Source organism: Rhinoraja longicauda, chromosome 17, assembly GCF_053455715.1.
Source record: "Rhinoraja longicauda isolate Sanriku21f chromosome 17, sRhiLon1.1, whole genome shotgun sequence".
Taxonomy (NCBI): domain Eukaryota; kingdom Metazoa; phylum Chordata; class Chondrichthyes; order Rajiformes; family Arhynchobatidae; genus Rhinoraja; species Rhinoraja longicauda.
In genome coordinates this window covers 1,758,361-1,780,812 of record NC_135969.1, presented here as the reverse complement: position 1 = coordinate 1,780,812, position 22,452 = coordinate 1,758,361, and the positions used below count along the sequence as shown (strand labels likewise).

Here is a 22,452-nt window from a genome sequence, read left to right as displayed (position 1 = left end):
CTACACAGTGGATGGTAGGCATCTGGGGAGTGTTGTAGAGCTGAGGGATCTAGGAGTACAAGTGCATGGTTCCTTGAAGGTCGAGACGCAGGTAGATAAGGTGGTCAAAAAGGCTTTTGGCACATTGGCCTTCATCAAAGTATTGAGTATAGAAGTTGGGAGGTCATGTTGCAGTTGTATAAGATGTTGGTGAGACGGCATTTAGAGTATTGTGTTCAGTCCTGGGCACCATGTTATAGGAAAGATATTGTCATGCTTGAAAGAGTTCAGAGAAGATTTACGAGGATGGTGCCAGGACTAGAGAGTCTGACCTATAGCCGGAGGTTGAGTAGGCTGGGACTCTATTCCTTGGAGCGGATATTCAGATCTATTCCTCTCATGGCAGAATCTCTTGGCCAGAGTAGGGGAATCAAGGACCATAGGTTCAAGGTGAAGGGGAAAAGATTTAACAGGAATCTGAGGGGTAACTTTTTCACACAAAGGGTGATGTGTGTATGGAACGACCTGCCAGAGGATTTAGTTGAGGCTGGGACTATCCCAACATTTAAGGAACAGTTAGACAGGTACATGGTTAAGACATGTTTGGAGGGATATGGAAGAAACGCAGGCAGGTGGGACTAGTGTAGCTGGGACATGTTGCCCAGTGTGGGCAAGTTGGGCCAAAGGGCCTGTTTCCCCACTCTATGACTCATCTAAATTATTTAATCTTCTAAGGAAATTCTCCCACAGGTTTCTTAAGCTTTAAAAAAAAATTATAAAAAATATCCTGAAACACAGGACAAACGATTTTCTTTTTCAATTCCTTCTTCAATTTGGTTTGAACGTGGTGTGTTCCGACTACCACTTTATCTAAACTTTCAGTATTTGTATTCATTATCCCTAATATAGTTTATTCAAGTTATCAAATTATATAGCATTTACTGCCACAAATAGAAAGCTAGTCCACATCTTTCCAGCTTAACAACATTCTTCCTACAGCAGGGTGACAAAAACTGAATACAAATCTCCTAATGCGGCCTCACCAACTACTTGTGCAAACATACAACATAGGAATGGGCACTTAGGCACACAATGTTTGTGCATTTAAAAAACAGTCAGACAGGTACATGGATAGGACAGGTTTGGTGGAATATGGACCAAATGTGGGTAGGTGGGACTAGTGTAGCTGGGACTTGTTGGCCAGTGTGGGCAAGTTGGGCCTAAGAGCCTGTTTCCACACTGTATCACTCCATGACTCCATGAGAACATGCCCAATTAAACTGATCTCACCTGCCTGTACATAATCCATATCCCTCCATTCCCTGCACTTCCACATGCCTATCTAAAAGCCTCTCTAACGCCACTATCGTATCTGCCTATACCACCACCCGAGACCATGTGTTCCAGGCCCCCACCACCCTGTGTAAAATAACCTGCCCCGGCATCTCCCTCTAGCTCAAATCTTCTAATCATTCGAGGCACACAGTATGGAAACAGGCCTTTCGGCCCACTTTATCCATGCCAACTGAGATTTATTCTAGTCTCATTGGCTGACATTTGGCCCATATCTCTTCAAAACTTTCCTATGTTGGCATTCATAGCGAGGGGATTTGAGTATAGGAGCAGGGAGGTTCTGCTGCAGTTGTACAGGGCATTGGTGAGACCACACCTGGAGTATTGCGTGCAGTTTTGGTCTCCTAATCTGAGGAAAGACATTCTTGCCATAGAGGGAGTACAGAGAAGGTTCACCAGATTGATTCCTGGGATGGCAGGACTTTCATATGAAGAAAGACTGGATAGACTCGACTTGTACTCGCTGGAATTTAGAAGATTGAGGGGGGATCTTATAGAAACTTCCAAATACCCTCTGGATTAGCCAATGGTGCTTTGTTTCAATATCTTATCCAAAAGATAATATTTAACAGTACAGCATTCCCTTTGCACAGCAGCAAAGGATTAACTTTGATTCTTGTGTCTAAGACTTGAACCCACATTCGACTGACCAGAGCACCAGGAACTGAGCATCAACTGATCCTTGAATCCCTGAGCATCAACTGGTGCTTGAATGTCAAACAAACATGTGAATGCCAAAGATATTGGATTCCAAGCTGTTTCCACTGGACCTTTAATGTAGATAGTTACTTGGTGCCACTTACACAGGGATAAAGCAATAAATCACCACAACTTTGATCGCTGCCTTTGAATCTTTTGATCAATACTTATGTAAGATTTGAAGACCAGGCAGTGTACAGAAGGCAATGGGGAGATTGATTTCACATATTAATCTACAGGGTTAACAAATACTCAATAACCATCTCCACAACTAGAACAAAATCTTAATGATGATTTTTCTTTAAACTAATGATACCAAATTCATCCATTTTTAATGTTCTTTTGAAGAACCTATCTAAGAAGGGTGTCGACCCGAAATGTCACCCATTCCTATGTCACCCATTCCTTCTCTCCAGAAATGCTGACTGTCCCGCTGAGTTACTCCAGCATTTTGTGTCTACCTAACATAATTTCAGGTAGTTGAGTAAAATCATCAAGGAATTTTTTGTTGTGCTCTAACAGCTTGTGAAATATTTTGCATTTCTAAAAGGTGGTTAATTTCAGATGACACTAGTGTTAATATTGCACTATATCTGATAGATAGGAAGGATCTTGTAATTACTGATGTATTGTTAGTACGCAGGACTGATGACCCAGTAATAAAAAGTGACTTAAAAGGGAAATGTGAAGAGCATCAATTTATTAACATGGAAAGTTACTGATTCATCTAAGTTTGTGTTGCTTTGGAATTTTCCAGATGTTAAAAAAAAATCAATTATCATTTTCACTTAATTCCTTTTTAAAGAGTTCTTAAAGTTTCACACATGAAGCTTGAAAACCTCAGACAAATTTAGCTATACTTGCAGATTGTATGCCCAATCTAAGGCAATGTTTGTAGATTGTTTTAGTTCCACAATTAACCTACTCTTTCCCATTCTGGTGTGACTATTCACCATTTGTGCGTAGATAAGTTTAACCTAGGGGGATCTCTCAGCTACTCTTCCCATACAGTAACCACTTTACGCAAGCATGTTTTGTTCAGATCAACAACTCTATGGGTAGGTCATTTGGTATATTGTGTGCATGGATGATATAATCACCAGCACACAGAGTATCACAGAAGTCATGTAAAGGTGGAAGAAACTTAGTTGTCATTGACAAGTACTATTCAAAGGCTGCAATGGAAAATATCAGTTATTTTGTAATTATCCATTAATTATGTTAATGGACACATTACCTAACACATTACTAAATGTACAAGAGTCTAGAGAGTCAAGAGCGTTTTATTGCATATATCGAGTATATAGGTCTGAAGAAGGGTCTTGACCCGAAACGTCACCCATTCATTCTCTCCTGAGATGCTGCCTGACCTGCTGAGTTACTCCAGCATTTTGTGAATAAATACCTTTGATTTGTACCAGCATCTGCAGTTATTTTCTTACAGAGTATATAGGTGTTCATTTCTTAAGGGCCTCCATCTTCATATTTGCGATGGCGCCATCGTTGTTGGACGAATAATGGATGATGATGAACCAGAGTACAGGGGGGGAGATGGAACGACTGACCGTAAGGGGCCAGAACAACAACCTTGTTCTCAACATCAGTAAAACTAACGAACTGATTGTTGACTTTCGAAGAAGTGCGAGGATACACGAACCTGTTATTATTGACGGGGTGGTGGTGGTGGAGGGAGTCAAAAAAGTCAAATTCCTGGTTGTGCGTATCTCTGAAGATCTGTCCTGGATTCAGCACATTGATGCAATCATAACGAAAGCCCATCAATGCCTCTACTTCTTAGAAGATTGAGGAGTTTGGCATGTTGACGAATACTCTCTTGAACTGTTTTTGTCTTTTCTCTCTCTCCCTCTCTCTCCACATACATATATACACATATTGAGCTCATTTCGTTGGTGATTATAGTGTTTTTACAGAGTACAATGTTTACATATCTGTTGTGCTGCTGCAAGTAAGAATTTTATTGTTCCGTTTCGGGACATATGACAATAAAATGTTCTTGACACTCTTTGGACCTTGCTGTACATTAATTACTTCCTTCACGCCCATATCAATAACTGGAGTACAGAAATAATTGATCAAGATCTGCAACATTTAGTGACACAGAGAAATGGCAAGTCATTACACAAACACAAGCTCTTATTTCTATGCGGATAAACAAAGGATAGCCATGATTAAATACTGAAACAAATACAATATTTCTGTAAATCATACAAAATATTTTGCTTGTTTGTTTCTAAGATGCAGTACTTGCCTTTGTAAAAGCTCTAATTGCTCGAGTAAGTATAGCATCTTCTACATCAAATGGCAAGTCACGCAATTGTGCCATACAATCAAGAATGCAAAGCAGTGCCTGATATTGATTCTGGTTAAAGTAATAAAATACTATGTAAGTGAAGATTATCATGCTTCCAAACATACTGCATGAACATGCATAATTACACTATTTTATTGCATTGTTATCTTCATATTTTATGAAGATTTGAAATTGCTCTACACAATGAAATACATCACACAATGTATATGGATAGAGTAATCATCTCACGCCAACTATGATAGAAAACGTTACAGCATGTAGTTTTACACATGTATCACATAAATTAAACACACATACCCACCCATCTTGACGACTATAAAAGATTTGCGATTCATCATTTTCTGTCAAAGCTATCAAAACAATGGCCCAGAATTTGCAGTGATAAATCAATGAACTGAGCAGAACAATTAGCGGTTGAAAATTATTCTCATTTAAAACAAAACCTGAATATGTTATACTTCAGTGGCTAATGTGCAACTGGTTTACAAAGTCACCCATGAAAAACAAATTTTACATGTGTGGGGTGTTATTTCTTCATAATTCATTTCTCTAAATAATACTAATTGTTTTTAGAGCCTATATATACTTCAATTTTTATCTTACTCACACAAATATATGCTCCAATCTTCTAAGTCCATTCATACCTTGATTAGCGCTCTAGATAGGTTCCCAGAAAATGGTGCGCTAAACGAAACAGTGCTATATGGGGTCATTATAACATAGCATAAATGGAAATGAGATCCTGGAAAGTATTTCTAACTTACTTATTCCATTTGCAGATCCAGTATAAAGAGAACATGAAAGGACTGGATTCCCCAATTATCTGACTGGAGCTTTGATTCCCTTGCCCAACTCCAATAACCCCCTCCAGAAATGCTGCCTGACCCACTGAGTTATTCCAGCACTTTGTGTTCTACACACGATTCCAGCATTTACAGTTGCTTGTGTCCTTATATCTGGGCTGACGCTGGACCAAAACCCGAGAGGACAATGGATCATAACCTCCCTGCATTCAGCATAAACGTAACCAGGAACCGGCCAAACATTCACCCGGTGAAGCACGAACCAGAACCCACCTAAACCTTAGTGGGTCAATGAGTTGCTTGCACCCGGCAGACCCTGACTGTAGGAGCTTGCAAATTCTGCCCTCTGCATCCCCCTATGGCCCGATCACCCTGGAAAATCACCCAGTGGAAGGCACCTTCAGCCCGCGGACCCAACCCCTTACACTCCTCCGGTCTCCCGGTGGCCAAAGAAAGTCACCTGTCCTCACCCAGCTGAAGGAGCCTGCAACCCCACCGGCACAACCACCCCTTAAACACCTCCACACACCCGGCACATCGGCTCCCATCGACAATCGTGCCTCCCCCCATTGCAGCAGCCTCCATTTCAAAAGTACCTCCATGCTAACTATTAAGCCCCCAGCATTCATTGAAGCCAAGCACAGACTGGAAAAATTAGGCTTGGAAATCAAAGATAGCAAATGCAAAGAAGCTCTATGCGGGGTAGAGTTAAACGAGGTACACGTGTAGTTTATGATTTCCACTTTAGAAAAATGATTTCAAGCAACATAATTTCATACATATTTAAATGTTCCAATTGTCTTTTTTTTTGCTCTGTAAAAAGTTCAGGAAGTTAGCTAAAAATTGTCCTTTTTACTTCCCAGATTACTATGTGAAAATTCGTTACTGGGGTTAACTGCTCAATCACTTTGTCAACATCACTGTTAATGCACTTCAAAAAGCCCACAGAATAGGTGTCAAGTGGAAAATGACACAGGATTTTTCACCTGAGCAGAAACAAAAGTTAGATTACCTTTTCTAGTGAGTAAAATGCTTTATTGGGATCCATATATGTATGTGCTAAAGTTTCCACATCTGCCCTACTTATAACAGGTTCTTTCAACTGTTCAAGCCACGACCACATGAGACTGCATAATACATAAGGATTCTTCTCTGTACAAATTCTTTCCCAAGTTCCTTCTCTGACATTTAATTCGTGCTAAAAACAAAATGAATATATTGGTTACAACAAATATCGCAATAATCATTACCATGATTTTGAAAATTTTCAGAGCTTCAATAATGCAAAACAATTTAAATAAACATTATTGCACATGTAATTGACAGCACAACCATTCTAGTATATCAAAGCGCAGACCTGACAACCTTCCCGGCAACTGGTCCACTTCTTATTAGCATTTTATATTAGCGTGCATTTTCATGAACAGTCAATTCCCATTTTACGGCACTTCGGATAATTCATCCTTTTAGAATTCACAACTACCAAAAAAATTTGGGATACGGAATAAAAATCCGCTCTTGCAAGATTTATGCAAAATGAAAGTAAATAAATAAATAAACACATATTTTTCCACTTGCATTTCTTGATGCATGTGTAGATTATGGGGCTTCACAGTGAGGAATATCACCAATAGAGATCAATTTTTAGGAACCACAATCCCTCCTTGTCATAATTTGTGGGCTGCCTGTATATTCCATGTCTTTTGTGAACTATTTTAAAGAAATAGATAAGTGGATGGAAGACCTTTGTACATTTGAAGAATAAAAGTGATTTATTCATAATTTTAAAAGTGCATTGACGTGATTTTATTGTTATTCCTTGATGTTTGAACAATATTTTAAATCCTATCTCTTGCTTATTGTCTTTGCTATATAGACAAAGAATGTGATTTAGCCTTGGACCAGAATTAATACAAGGTATTGTCAGTTAATGGCACCTTCTTATGAAAAGTTAAGAAGATAAAGATTATTTATCTACCACCAACTAACCATAATTGTAGATGAGAATTTCCACTTTTTGCCTTGTAAAGAGAAATCTGATTAAAATTTTCAAATGTTAGCTCAAGAGGGTTCCTGGATTTTTCGCCAATGGAAGCTGATTCAGAATGTGTAGGAAAGAACTGCAAATGCTGGTTTAAATCGAAGGTAGACACAAAATGCTGGAGTAACTCAACGGGACAGGCAGCATCTCTGGGGAGAAGGAATGGGTGACCCTTCTTCAGACTGATGTCAGGGGAGGGGGCGGGACAGAGATAGAATGTAGTCGGAGACAGTAAGACTAGTGGGAGAACTGGGAAGGGGGAGGGGAGGGGATGGAGAGAGAAGGAAAGCAAGGGCTATTTGAAGTCAATGCTCATACCACTGGGGTGTAAGCTACGCAAGCGAAATATGAGGTGCTGTTCCTCCAACTAGCGCTGGGCCTCACTCTGACAATGGAGGAGGCCCAGGACAGAAAGGTCAGATTGGGAATGGGATGGGGAGATAAAATGCTGAGCAAACGGGAGATCAGGTAGTTTCAGACGCAGATGCGGCATAGACACGGCGCTCATCGTGGGCGCAGATGCGGCGTAGACGGAGGAATTGGGAGAAGGGGATAGAGTCTTTACAGGAAGCAGGGTGGAAGAAGTGTAGTCTAGATAGCTATGGGAGTCAGTAGGTTTGTAGTAGATGTCGGTCAATAGTCTGTCTCCTGTGATGGAGACGGTGAGATCAAGAAACGGTAGGGAGATGTCGGAGATGGTCCAAGTGAATTTGAGTGCAGGATGAAAATTAGTCATGAAGTTGATGAAGCCAGTGAGTTCTGCATGGGTGCAGGAGGCAGTCATCAATGTAGTGGAGGTAGAGTTTGGATAGGGTCAGTGCATGCCTGGAACAGTGATTGGTCGACATACCCTGCAAGGAGGCAGGCTTAGCTGGGGCCCATGCGAGTGCCCATAGCGACGCCTTGGATTTGGTTGAGAATAGCAGAATACAAAAACTTACTTAAAATGGAAAAATATTAGAAGAATACACATTAAGAGAGAAACATGATCAGAGAAGATATCTCTATGAAGAACATGTTAGCGTAAGCATGAAGACCTGAAGGGCTCTTTCTGCATAATAATCTCTGCAGGGATAATCTTCACCTTCAAGTTTCTGGGCATGAATTGGGCAAGATCAAATAAAATACAATTCAGGAATGTTCTCCAACAGAGAGATGACCTGACTGACCAGTTTATCAATTTAGCAAAGATTCCATAAGCAGTTAGACACAAAATGCTCTATAATTAACTCTATAATAATAATAATAATAATAATGCATTACATTTATATAGCGCTTTTCAAACACTCAAAGACGCTTTACAGGGATTTCTAGAACATAGAGAAGTGAATAAATAGATAAATAAGTAAACGAGCAGAAAAAGGAGACAGAAGGTGAGGTGACGGTCAGTGGTTGAAGGCAGTGCTGAACAGGTGAGACTTCAGTGATGTTTTGAATGTGGTGAGTGAGGAGGATTAGCTAATTAGCTATGATTAGCTAAAGTTTTTATTGACCGTCAGAATCAATTTTCAAATTAGACACTGTATCCGCAAGCATACTGCTGTCGTAATGACATTTTCAATTTGCATAATTAGAGCAGAGAATCACTCGATTTGGCTAGAGATACATTCCTGATAACAGATTGACCATGGCTGCCTTTAGTTAAGAAGTATCTGAAGTTAATAATAAAATCCTATATTTTCTGAACAACGGTAAGCTTCACCTAAACACACATTCGACTGCTGGTGCTTCCAGAAAACAGAGTTTCTGGAGACGACGATGTCAAAGAGGCCTTGTTTTCTTGGTGAGGATAGACACAAAATGGTGGAGTAACTCAGCGGGACAGGCAGTATTTCTGGAGAGAAGGAATGGGTCAAGACCCTTCTTCAGACCATAAGCAGTTGCTTGATTGAACTACGTTACTGGCGTGGTAGGCGTAGCATGACACGATTCCCCGTGAGATTAATTACTAACTGTGAAACCAGAAGAATACTGACTTCATCAGAGATAGTGAAACTTTTTGTTTTGTTGGTATTGCCTCTGCTACCACATGTATTTCTGTTCATCGCTTCTGTTCACTTTTTAAATTGATAAGATAAAGGTGAGGTGTTACATTTTGGGAAGTCGATCCAGGGCAGGATCTTCACAGTGAACGATAGGCCAGGAGAGTTTGTAGAGCAGATGGATCGAGGAGTACAAGTATCTAGCTCCCTGAAAGTGGATTTGCTGGTAGATAGGATGGCGAAGAAGGCTTTTGGCACACCAGCCATCCATTAGGGAATTCATTACAGACGTTGGGACATTATATTACAGTTCTACAAGATGGTAGAGAGGCCACACTTGCAGTATTTTTTCCAAGGGTAGGGGAATCAAGAACTAGATGGCATGCATGCTTAAGTTGAGTGGGGAAATCGGAACCTGAATGGTAATTGTTTCACACAGTGTGGTGGGTACATAAAACAAGCTCCAGTTACAGTTCAGTTTATTGTCACGTGTACCGAGGTACTGTGAAAAGTTTTGGTTGCGTGCTATCCAGACAATACATGATTACAAGTAAGCCATTTACAGTGTATAGAACCCTGATAAGGGAATAATGTTTAGTGCAAGGTAAAGCCAGCAAGGTAAAGCTACCATATGAAGTAGATGAGGCTGGTACAATAACAACACTTAAAAAACATTTGAATAGGTACACGGGTTGGAAAGGTTTAGGGAGACATGGACTAAATGCACGCAAATGGGACCAGCTTGCATTGGGCACCTTGGTCCGCATGGGCTGAAGGCCCATCGATGTTTTACAACTCTATGATTGATTGATGGATATATATTTTGATATTGCAAGATAAAAACAATGTTACTGAAATTAAAAATAGAAATAATTGTACATGAATCAAACAAGATTGTGACAAGAATAGTAGAAACATTATCATGATTACTTGGTTAATGCTGTCAGTAGATGATGAGGAATGTCTGGTAGTGCTGGTTGCCCCATTACAGGAGAAATGTAGAGGCTTTGGAGAGGGTGCGGAGATTTACCAGCATGCTGCTAGATTAGAGGGTTCCACCTGCAGGTAAAGGTTGGACAGACTTGGATTGGAACATCAGAGGTTGAGGGGAGACTTGATAGAAGTATATCAAATTATAAGAGGCGTAGATAGTGTAGAGAGTCAGAACATTTTTCACAGGGTGGAAATGTCCAACACTAGAGAGCACAGCTTTAAAGTGAGAGGGAGAAAGTTTAATGGAGATGCGAGGGGCAAGTTTTTTTACACAGAGATTGGTGAGGGCCAGGAATGCAGGGGTGGAGGTGGAGGCAGATATGATAGTGGCATTGAAGAGGCTTTTGGATAGGCACATGACAGTGTGAGAGGAATATGGATCACATACAAGCAAATGAAATCAGTTTAACAGGCATCATGTTCTGGGTTCCTGTGCTGTACTGTTCTATGTTCTATATCCCTGTTCTGAAGTATTCTATGTTCTATAAATACACAGTAAGTGTTAGTTGTAGAACGTGTAACATGTAGAAATCTCTGAGGTGAGCAAAGCTGTGCTGCCAAAGAGAAGGGGAGACAGCAGTTTCCATTCTTATCCAACAAGAAGTGATGAGAGACTGTAAGCTCCCGGCAATTTTTAATAGGGAGTAGGTAGAGTTAATCTACACCTTGAGGCCCCCTGCCTCCCTGCTGAGCACCTGTGCATTTCCCCCCAGCCTTCACAAACCCAGTGGCTCATTCCACAAGGAGTGATGCAGCAATGCGATCACTTTAGAAAATGTCACAAAAACTAAGGAGCTGATTGTGGACTTTAGAAGGGCTCAACATCCGAGGACGTACACGCCACTGGAGATAAATGGGATTACTGTGGATAGGGTGAGCAGCTTTAAATACCACAAATACTGCACGGTAGCGCAGCGGTAGAGTTGCTGCTTTACAGTGAATGCAGCGCCGGAGACTCAGGTTCGATCCTGACTACGGGTGCTGCACTGTAAGGAGTTTGTACGTTCTCCCCGTGACCTGCGTGGGTTTTCTCCGAGATCTTCGGTTTCCTCCCACACTCCAAAGACGTACAGGTATGTAGGTTAATTGGCTGGGTAAATGTAAATGTAAAAATTGTCCCTAGTGGGTGTAGGATAGTGTTAATGTACGGGGATCATAGTGTTAATGTACGGGGATCGCTGGGCGGCACGGACTTGGTGGGCCGAAAAGGCCTGTTTCCGGCTGTATATATATGATATGATATGAAATGGACAACACACATTGCCGCACTGGTGAGTAAGGCAAGGCAGCGCCTTTACCACCTCAGACAGTTGAGGAAATTTAGAGTCACTCTAAGGATCCTTCAGTGCTTCTACTCTGGGGCTGTAGAGAGCATCTTGTCCAGAAACATTACAGTCTGGTTTGGGAACAGCTCTGCCCAGGACAGGAAGGCCCTGCGGAGAGTAGTGCGTTCGGCTGAACGCACCATGGGAACTACACTCGCCCCCCTGCAGGACTTATACATCAGGAGGTGCAGATCCAGAGCCAGCAACATTATGGGGGACCCCTACCACCCCAGCAACGGACTGTTCCAGCTGCTACGGTCAGGCAAACGCCTCTGCTGTCACGTTGTGAAAACAGAGAGGATGAGACGGAGTTTCTTCCCACAGGCCATCAGGACTGTTAACTCTTATATCACCAGGGACTAATTTAATTTACTGTATTCATTTATCTTTTGTGATAAAAAAAGTTTCCTATTCTGTTTTGTAGTTTAGCACAATCCACAGGCGTGGCCACTTTCATTTCACTGCACATCTTGTATATGTATGTGACAAATAATGTTGACTTGACTTGACTTAATTGTTTCATTGCTGCAAGGATACCAGCAAACAACTCAGCTCTCAACCAAGTACCTGACACCCCAGCAAGCAGCAATGGGAAGGATGATGACTTATCCAAGTTACTGGCACAGCAATACAATTAATAACACATCACTAATGCTATAGTGAACCATCGTAAACTCTGATTCCATCGGTGCTCTGCGTCCTAGTAGTTATTACATAGATAGAAGGTAGAGAAGAAGAATAAAATAAACTGCAGATGATGAAAGAGAAGAAAAAAGAAACAAAGTGCTGGAGTAACTGCAGCATCTCTGGAAAACATGGGTAGGTGATATTTCGCGTTGGGGCCCTTCTTCAATCTTATTGTGATGGGGGGGGGGGGGGGGGAGTGGGGGGAGAGAAAGCTGTGGGAGAGGAGGGGCAGGACAAAGCCTGGCGAGTGATAAGTGGATATGTTGGAGGGATTTTGGATAGACAGATGGTTGGATAAAGGTCTGAGATGAAAAGACATATTCAGGTGAGACAGAGGTTCACATGCACCTACTCTAACCTCACCTGGGCTCTTAAACATCGGCGACACCAAGCGTAGACTGGGTGACCGTTTCACTGAACATTTGCGCTCAGTCCGCCAAGGCCTACTGGATCTCCTGGTTACTAACCACTTTAACCTCCCTTCCCACTCACACTCTGACCTTTGTGTCCTGGGCTTCCTCCAATGCCAGACTGAAGCAGCATGCACATTTGAGGAACGGCACCTCATATTTTGCTTGGGTAGCTTACAACCCGGCGGTAAGAATTTTGAAATTGCTAATTTTAGGTAACTTATACAAAAACTCTGCCCTCCCTCCATGAATTAGCAGTTACCCAGCTCCACTGTTTGCAATAATGTAACCCTCTTGGGATCACACCGTCCCTGGCCAACAATCGGTCTATCCGAACCACTCTGCCTGATGTCATCTGTTGCTGGCACTGATTTGTCCTGGTCTTTTCTTGCTTCCAGTTCCTCCCCCCTACAATCAGTTTGAAGAAGGGTCCCGACCCAAAAGGTCATCTATCCATTTTCTCCAGAGATGCTGCCTGACCCGCTGAGTTATTCCAGCATTTTGTGTCTACCATTGGTATAAACCAGCATCTGCTGTTTCTTTAATTCAATGTAAAACGTACATAGAGTAAAGATAGATACAAAATGCCGGAGTAACTCAGCGGGAACCAGCCCAAACATGTCAACCTTTTCCCTTTCATGCCCCAATACTGTCAAAGCTGGCAGTACTGACACTGATCAGCAAAATAAAGGGACAGCCAAGAAACAAAATAAAATGGCGGAATTACCCACAAAATTCAGAAACATGTTGGCTACAAATAAGTTGGACAGTTGGGGCAACCAATGACAGATGGAGTTTAATCCAGATTTCATCAAAGCCTTTGTCCAAACATCAATGAAGAGCTGAATTCCATGAAGAATATGAAAGTAACAGCTCCAGGTGTCAAGCATTTGGATGAATCCTGATAAAGTCAAATCAAGTCAAGTTTATTTGTCACATACACATACAAGATGTGCAGTGAAATGAAAGGTCACCCACAGTCCAGCAATAGAGCAATAAAAATAAACAATTACACACACAATCACAACCAACACAAAGCAAAAAAAAGAAACATCCATCACAGTGAGTCTCCTCCAGTCACCTCCTCACTGTGATGGAAGGCCAGAATGTCTTTTCTCTTCCTCTGCCGTCTTCTCCCACCGTCAGGCTGTTGAAGTTGCCACATTCCAGGCCGCGCGTCGGGGCGGTCGGGGCTCCCGACATTGAAGCCCCCGCCGGGCGGAGAAAGTCCTGCTGTCTATTCCAGGCCGTGCCGGACGGTGAAAGGTCCGCTGCGGGCCGACCCAAGCCCCGCGAATCGGGGCGGGCGAAGATGCTACCGCTGCCGGAGCTCCCGAAGTCGGCCCCCATCCAGGGCAGGGCCTGCGAGCTTCCAAAGTCCAGATGGTAAGTTCGGTCCGTGGGCTCTGCGAACCAGAGCCCAGGTGGTCCCAGCTGGAGGCCGCCAGCTCCAGGTGTTTGGCCGATGGTAGGCCGCAGCGGCAACGGAGGCACCACCCAGAAAAAGGTTGCGTCTCCGTTCAGAAGAGACAATTTTACAGTTTCCCCCCTCCCCCCCCCACATAGTACACAACAAAAAACTACATCGCATCTAAACACTCCAATCAAGACAAAAAAACAACATTAAAAAACAGAAAGACAGATGGACTGCAGGTAAGCCGCAGCTGCCAGGGCAGCGCAGTTAATAGTTAAAGCGCAGTTAAAACTGAAGTTAATAGGTATCAAGGGAAGAACATTCCAATGGTAGGATTCATGCCTCATTCAAAGGAAGATAGAGTCACAGAGAGCCATGGAGCTATACAACACAAAACAAGCCATTCCCCCAACCTGCCCATGTCGATCAAATTCGTATACTGGGCTAGTCCCATAAATGTAAAATCTCCATGTTTGTGAATGACACAAAGCTGGGTGGCAGTGTGAGCTACGAGGAGGATGCTATGAGGCTGCAGGGTGACTTGGATAGTGTGTAGGAAAGAACTGCAGATGATGTTTTAAATCGGTCTGAAGAAGGGTCTCGACCCGAAATGTCACCCATTCCTTCTCTCCTAGATGCTGCCTGACCTGCTGAGTTACTCCAGCATTTTGTGATATTATCTAAATGGTGTCAGATTAGAAAAAGGGGAGGTGCAATGAGACTTGGGTGTCCTTGTACATCAGTCACTGAAATTAAGCATGCAGGTACAGCAGGTAGTGAAGAAAGCAAATGGCATGTTGGCTTTCATAGCGAGAGGATTTGAGTTTCGGAGCAAGAATTCAGAATTCAGAATCAGAATTACCTTTATTTGTCATCCAAAAAACAAGTCTTTTGGACGAGATTTGGACGAGAAGGAGGTCCTACTACAGTTGTACAGGGCCCTGGTGAGACCACACCTGGGGTATTGTGTACAGTTTTGGTCCCCTAATTTGAGGATAGACATTCTTACTATTGAGGGAGTGCAGCGTAGGTTCACCAGGTTAATTCCCGGGATGGTGGGACTGACATATCATGAAAGAATGGATCGACTGGGCTTATATTCACTGGAATTTACAAGGATGAGAGGGGATCTTATAGAAACATATAAAATTCTTAAGGGATTGGACAGGCTAGATGCAGGAAAAATGGTTCTGATGTTGGGGGAGTCCAGAACCAGGGGTCACAGTTTAAGAATAAGGGGTAGGCCATTTAGGACTGAGATGAGGAAAACCTTTTTCACCTAGAGAATTGTGAATCTGTGGAAGGCAGTGGGGGTCAATTCACTGGATGTATTCAAGAGAAAGTTAGATATAGCTTTTAGGGCTAACGGAATCAAGGGATATGGGGAACAAGCAGGAATGGGGTATCCATTCCAGGAAAGTGGCATCACAGGCAGGATAGCTAATGTTATCCCACTTTTCAAGAAAGGAGCGAGAGAGAAAACGGGGAATTACAGACCAGTTAGCCTGACTTCGGTGGTGGGAAAGAAGTCCAAGTCAGCATGGATTTATGAAATGGAAATTATGCTTGACTAATCTTCTGGAAATTTTTGAGGACGTGACAAGTAAAATGGATGAAGGGAAGCCAGTGGATGTAGTGTATCTGAACTTTCAGAAAGCCTTTGATAAGGTCCCGCACGGGAGATTGGTGAGCAAAATTAGAGCACATGGTATTGGGGGTAGGGTGTTGACAGGGATAGAAAATTGGTTGGCAGACAGGAAGCAAAGAGTAGGAGTAAACCGGTCCTTTTCAGAATGGCAGGCAGTGGCGAGTGGAGTGCCGCAAGGCTCGGTGTTGGGGCCGCGATTGTTTACCATATATATTAATGATTTGGAAAAGGGAATTAGAAGCAACGCTAGCAAGTTTGCGGATGACACAAAGCTGGGTGGCAGTGTAAACTGTGAAGAGGATGTTAGGAGGTTGCAGGGTGACCTGGACAGGTTGAGTGAGTGGGCAGATGCGTGGCAGATGCAGTATAATATAGAAAAATGTGAGGTTATCCACTTTGGCGGCAGAAACAAGGAGGCAGATTATTATCTCAATGTAGTTAGGTTAGGTACGGGGGAGGTGCAGCGAGACCTGGGTGTCCTTGAACACCAGTCACTGAAAGTTGGCATGCAGGTACAGCAGGCAGTGAAAAAAGTTAATGGCATGTTGGCCTTCATAAAAAGAGGATTTCAGTATAGGAGTAAAGAGGTTCTTCTGCAATTGTATAGAGCCCTGGTAAGACCACATCTGGATTATTGTGTACAGTTTTGGTCTCCTAATTTGAGGAAGGACATCCTTGTAATTGAGGCAGTGCAGCGTAGGTTCACGAGATTGATCCCTGGGGTGGCGGGACTGACATATGAGGAAAGATTGAAAAGACTAGGCTTGTATTCACTGGAGTTTAGAAGGATGAGAGGGGATCTTATAGAAACATGTAAAATTATAAAAGGACTGGACAAGCTAGATGCAGAAAAAATGTTCCCAATGTTGGGCGAGTCCAGAACCAGGGGCCACAGTCTTAGAATAAAGGGGGGCCATTTAAAACTGAGGTGAGAAAAAACTTTTTCACCCAGAGAGTTGTGAATTTGTGGAATTATCTGCCACAGAGGGCAGTGGAGGCCGATTCACTGGATGGATTTAAGAGTGTTAGATAGAGCTCTAGGGGCTAGTGGAATCAAGGGATATGGGGAGAAGGCAGGCACGGGTTATTGATTGGGGACGATCACCATGATCACAATGAATGGCGGTGCTGGCTCGAAGGGCTGAGTGGCCTCCTCCTGCACCTATTTTCTATGTTTCTATGTAAGTTGTTCAAGAAAGCTCTCGGCACATTAGCCTTCATTAGTCAGGGTATCGAGTATAGGAGTTGGGAGGTTATGTTACAGTTGTACAGGACATTAGTTGGGCCACATTTGGACTTTTGTGTCAAGTTTTGGTCACCCTATTGTAGGAAAGATGTTGTTAAGCTGGAAAAAGTGCAGAGAAGATTTTTGTGGATGTTGCCAAGATTCGATGGCCTGAGCTACAGGAAGAGGTTGAGCAGGCTAGGACTTTATTCCTTGGTGCGCAGGAAGCTGAGTGGTGATCTTATAGAGGGGTATAAGATCATGAGGGGAATAGATATGGTGCATGCACGGAGTCTTTTACCCAGATTAAGGGAATCAAGAATCAGAGGACATAGGTTTTAGATGGGGAGGGGTAAGTTTAATAGGAACCTGAGGGGCAGCTTTTATTACACAGAGGGAGGTGGGTATATGGTACGAACTGCCAGAGGAAGTAGTTGAGGTAGGTACTATCATAACTTTAAAAATACATTTGGTGCATGGGTAGGATGGGTTTAGAAGGATATGGGTCAAACGTAGGCATGTGGGACCAGTGTAAATGGGCAATGTTGGTTGGCGTGAGCAGGTTGGGCCGAAGAGCATGTTTCCATGCTATATGACTCTAAGTCATATAAATATTGTGTTTTCAAGAATGTTCATAAGTGTTAGGAGCAGAATTGGGCCATTTGGTCCATCAAGTCATCTCCGCCATTCAATCATGGCTGATCTATCTTTCCCTCCTAACCCCATTCTCCTGCCTTCTCCCCATAACCCATACTAATCAAGAATCTATCTATCTCTACCTTAAAAATATCCTTTGACTGAACCTCCACAGCCTTCTGTGACAATGAATTCCACATATTCACTACCCTCTCACTAAAGAAATCCTTCCTCATCTCTTTCCTAAAGGAACGTCCTTTAATTCTGGCCCTAGACTCTCCCTCTCCACATCCACTCTATCCATGCCACTCACAGGCTGTGTATTCTGTGACGAGCAACTCACTTCCTCACTCCCTGAAGTCTTTCTATCATGTACAAGGCACAGGTCAAGAGTAAGTTTAACAAATTCCTCTTGCCTACAAGAGTGCAGCTCCAACTAGCACCATTTATAAAATGCTGAAAGCATCTCCCATATTTGCAGGTTTTACCAGCAAGGACAGGAGCAGAAGATGCATGGGAACATTACGAATTGCTGACTATGTTGTACACCAGGCCACTACAATGTACAGTACTTACTAGTACTGCCTCGCAGCTCCTAGAATCCAGGTTCAATCCTAACCATCATAGCTATCTAAGTGGAGTTTGCACTGGTGGATGTACAATTTTTTTCTTGTGCGATGTGTTGCACTTTAGGAGGTTGGATGTAAGGAGAGTGTATATAGTTAATGGCACATCCTTAACAGCATTGATGTGCAGAGGGATCATGGAGTCCAACTTCACAGCTCACTAAAGGTGGTAACAGGTAGACAGGGTGGCAAAGAAAGCATATGGAAAGCATGACTTCATTGCCAGGGGCACTGAGTACAAGAGTCAGGAAGTCATGATGCAGCACTTTTGGACTTGGAATATTGCATGTAGTTCTGATTGTTCCATTATAGAAAAAATGTGAAAGCTTTGGAGAGGGTGCAAAGTTTACCAGAATGATGCCTGGATTAGAGGGTTTCGGCCACAGGGAGAGATTGGATAGACTTGGATTGTTTTCTCTGGAACATCAGAGGGGAGAACATGAGGGGAGACTTGATAGAAGTATATACAATTATGAGGCATAAACAGGGTAGACAGTCAGAACCTTATTCCCCAGGGTGGAAATGGCCAACACCAGAGGGTACAACTGTAAGGCGAGAGGGGAAACATTTTATCGAGATGTACAGGGCAAGTTTTTTTTTTACACAGAGGGTTGGGGTGGGGGGTAGGCCTGGAACACATTGTCAGAGGTGGTGTTGAAGACAGATACGATAGTGGCTTTTAAGAAGCTATTGGATAGGTACATTGTAATACAAGGAATAGAGGGATATGGATCATGTGTAGGTGGAGACCCTTCTTCAGACTGAGAGCTTCTCAGTCGACTGCTCAGACGACTCTCAGTCTGAAGACGGGTGTCATCCCGAAATGTCACCCATTCCTTCTATCCGGAGATGCGGCCTGTCCCGCTGAGTTACTCCAGCATTTTGTGTCTATCTTCAGTGTAAACCAGCATCTGCAGTTCCTTCCCACACATTTTCCTGCTGAACTCGATTGGTCAGACATCCAGTCTGAATAACACCCATGCACCACAACCCTCTGTTTTCTATAACCAAGTCAGTGCTGAATCCATACGGGCAAGTCTCAACCTATAAAAAGGTGGAAGATGAATTTTAGAAGGTTTAATCAGGATAGGATATACACTTTTGGGCCATTTTTGGGAAGTACTGAGAAACTGGGGGACTTTGGTGTACATATCCAAGGAACTGAGGTGCGTAGAAACTTTTTCACCCAGAGAGTTGTGAATTTGTGTTACTCTCTGCCACAGAAGGCAGTGGAGGCCAATTCACTGGATGAATTTAAAAGACAGTTAGATAGAGCTCCAGGGACAAGTGGAATCAAGGGATATGGGGAGAAGGCAGGCACAGATTACTGATTGTGGATGATCAGCCATGATCACAATGAATGGCAGTGCTGACTCGAAGGGCCAAATGGTCTCCTGCACCTATTTTCTATGTTTCTATGTTTCTATGAACCCTGAAGGTAGCTGCACAGCTGGATAAGATGGTTAAGTTAGCAAACAGGAAAATTACCATCTTTAACCAGGGCATACAAGAGCAGAAAATAAACAATTTTATTCCCTTGAATGGAAATTCCTTGACTGCAAAGACTGACCAGGCAAAAGTTTCCAACAAAAATGGCACAGGAACAGTTACATACAAAATTTCTAAAGTTGAAAGGGGCAAACAGAATAAAACAAAATATCAGCAGGATCATCAGTGCCCTTGTTTGACTACAAAATGCAGAAACAATTTCAGATCCAATAGTGTTGTTGGTAGAAAGAAATGTTATTATAAAAGACTTTAGTTATTTTTGACATGTTATCTGGTCATAGAATTGGCCAAAACAAAAGCCCTTTGTTCTGGATATCTCAGCTTGGTAGAGTGGTGTTGTAGATATTTGTTATTGTTAATTGTGATTGCGTAACCTGGATTTATCGTCATTATTTGGCTGTTTTTTTGGTGCTACTGAGCCATGTCGTGAGTAAGTTGGAAGAGTTGATAAAAGACACCATGGAATTGAAAGACCTCTTGACATTCGGAAACCTGCTAAAGTGTGTACTGGTCATAGAGAGGCAGGGCAGGTGAGAGATGGCCACTTTTCACTGAAATTACATCATATCAATTTTTTCACACAATTGTTAAGTCTTCTACTTGAGTTGTACATTATAAATACTTTGCAAAATAACACTCACTTGCCACATTTCAACTTTATCCATGAGATCTTCATCAAAATCCATGCAAAATGCCAGAGCTTTTCCTGCGATTAATCTACTTCTTTCAATGCTTAATTCTGAGTGGAAAGTAATATGTGGAATATCTTCACTGGAGCTGTTAATTTTCTTTTCTTCATTCTCAATCAGAAACACATTTTTGTAAATTGCTGAGGTTTTATCTGCAGTTTTTTTACAGATTGGAGAAGAGGAAGTATTTGCCTTTGACACACTGGCAATCTGCTTATTGGATGTGTTAACCTTGGTACAATCCTTCTCATTTATGTTATTAGTGTCATGAGAAGAAGAAGAAATAACCGTGTCGGGTGTCTCAGAGATCAAGTATTTTAGTGCAGTCACTGCAGTCGATGACCTTAAGGAAAATGTTCTGTGGATGTCTTTTGGCAGTTTCCTCCTTAAAAATAGAGGAGATTCCATTTTTTGGTCATTTGCATTACAGGGATTTTGCCATTCCCAGGCACTGGAGTTTGTTGTTATGGGCGAAGTTTGTTTAATAAGACATAGTTCTGGCACTTTCAGAACAGCCGAGCTAATCTGATTGATGTCCATCGGTATTGGACTGGGTTGTCTCAGGTTAAGCTGAGACAAACTTTGCTGATGCAACTTGCTATAGAAAGCAATTTGCGCAGGGGATGTAAAAGGCGCCTCACTTTGCTCGACAAAGAGTTCGGCTTTCTGAAGATCTGACTCACTGTAGCTGAGGCGTTTCTTCAGATGGGACATGGGTTGAAAGTGGTCTGCGTTACTGTGTTTCCAAAGCGGGTCGAATTCTTGCTCAGCAGCCAGTACTGAATCATTCGGAATAATTTCTGATGCTGATACCACAGTGTGCTCAAAGTGATCCCCCATATCGAAGCCTTGGCCATCAAATTCGTTATCCAGTTGAATAATGGCCAACTGTGAAACAGTCTTTTCAATTTCTGCTGAAAGATCAGGGATCTCAATATTTTCTTCCTCAATCAATTGCTTATTTTCTGCAAAGTCCAGTAACAACTTACAAGTCAAGTGAATTATCTTTGGCACATGCCTAAGTTGGCGGGCTTCATATCCATGGAGCAGGTGGCGCTGGCGAATGAGATATTGAGAAACTGTAACGGCGTGTGCTCTTGGATCACAGCAGGAAAATACATTTCGTAATGGAATTAGGAACTGGGATAATTCCCGGACACACAACAATTGCCCACGGGTCTGAATTGCATTTGGTCTCTTAGCACGAACAAAGAGTATCGCCTGGTCTGCACTCATTCTTGTTGCATAGACCAGGTAGCAAGCTGTTAAGACGCCTGAGAAGACACCAGGGAGTTTCAAAGTTAAACAATGTTATTCAGAATAAAATCCTTTACTGACTCAAGCTTGAAATCTAGAATAACATGCCGTATAAAGTTCCAGTTATTCAGTATAAAACATTAATAAAGAAAGAAATAAAGAGAACAGTTTAACATTAAATGGTGGAACTTTGTAAAGACAGTTCAACTCTGGTTAGGATGGGTAGAAAATAACTGAGATGAGTCAGGCACAAAGTGGCATGTACCACCGTACTTAGGAACAGCTTGTTGTCAGATGTGAACGGTTCTGTCAAAAGCTAGGATGTGGTCCCAACCCTCCAACCTACGTCATTGCGGACAGTGGACTTTTTCTCTGGAATATTAGAATGCTGAAAACTATATTCTGTACTTTGGTATTTTCCTCTTTGCTCTACCTGTTGTATTTGTGTATGACTTGATTATAATCATGTGCCAGTGTGCATGTGTATATATATATATATATATATATATATATATATATATATAAACATGTATATATGTATGTAAATGTGTGTATGTATGTGTCTATATGTGTATATACACCCATTGAAATGTTTTCTCATTTATTATATTATTTACAGTATACTATGTTTACATATTCTGTTGTGCTGCTGGAAGAATTTAATTGTTCCATCTGGGACACAGGACAATAAAACACTCTTAACTTCTTCATGGTATTATCTGATTTCAAAAGTCAATAGATACAGTGAGAATTCTTTCTTTTGCATACAATTCAGAAAAATCATACCATCCATAAGAACAATCGTACAAAATTGCAGCGTACGAAAAGTAGATTCCCTCTGAAG

At 42.2% G+C, this 22,452-nt stretch overlaps 1 protein-coding gene across 10 annotated transcripts in view; it reads right to left on the bottom strand.

Moving 5' to 3' along the window:
• ptpdc1a (protein tyrosine phosphatase domain containing 1a) overlaps positions 1-22,452 on the bottom strand; it is a 293,396-nt gene that overhangs the window by 8,908 nt on the left and 262,036 nt on the right. For 8 of the 10 annotated variants that reach the window (XM_078413921.1, XM_078413926.1, XM_078413923.1 and 5 more), the window contains 3 exons: positions 20,304-21,625; positions 6,179-6,364; positions 4,301-4,411 (listed from right to left, as the gene is read on the bottom strand). In XM_078413921.1, the coding sequence (XP_078270047.1) occupies positions 4,301-4,411; positions 6,179-6,364; positions 20,304-21,625 (1,619 nt within the window). Of the gene's footprint in view, positions 1-4,300; positions 4,412-4,664; positions 4,714-6,178; positions 6,365-20,303; positions 21,626-22,452 lie in introns of all 10 variants that reach the window. The other 2 variants (XM_078413929.1, XM_078413922.1) reach the window with 2 other exon arrangements.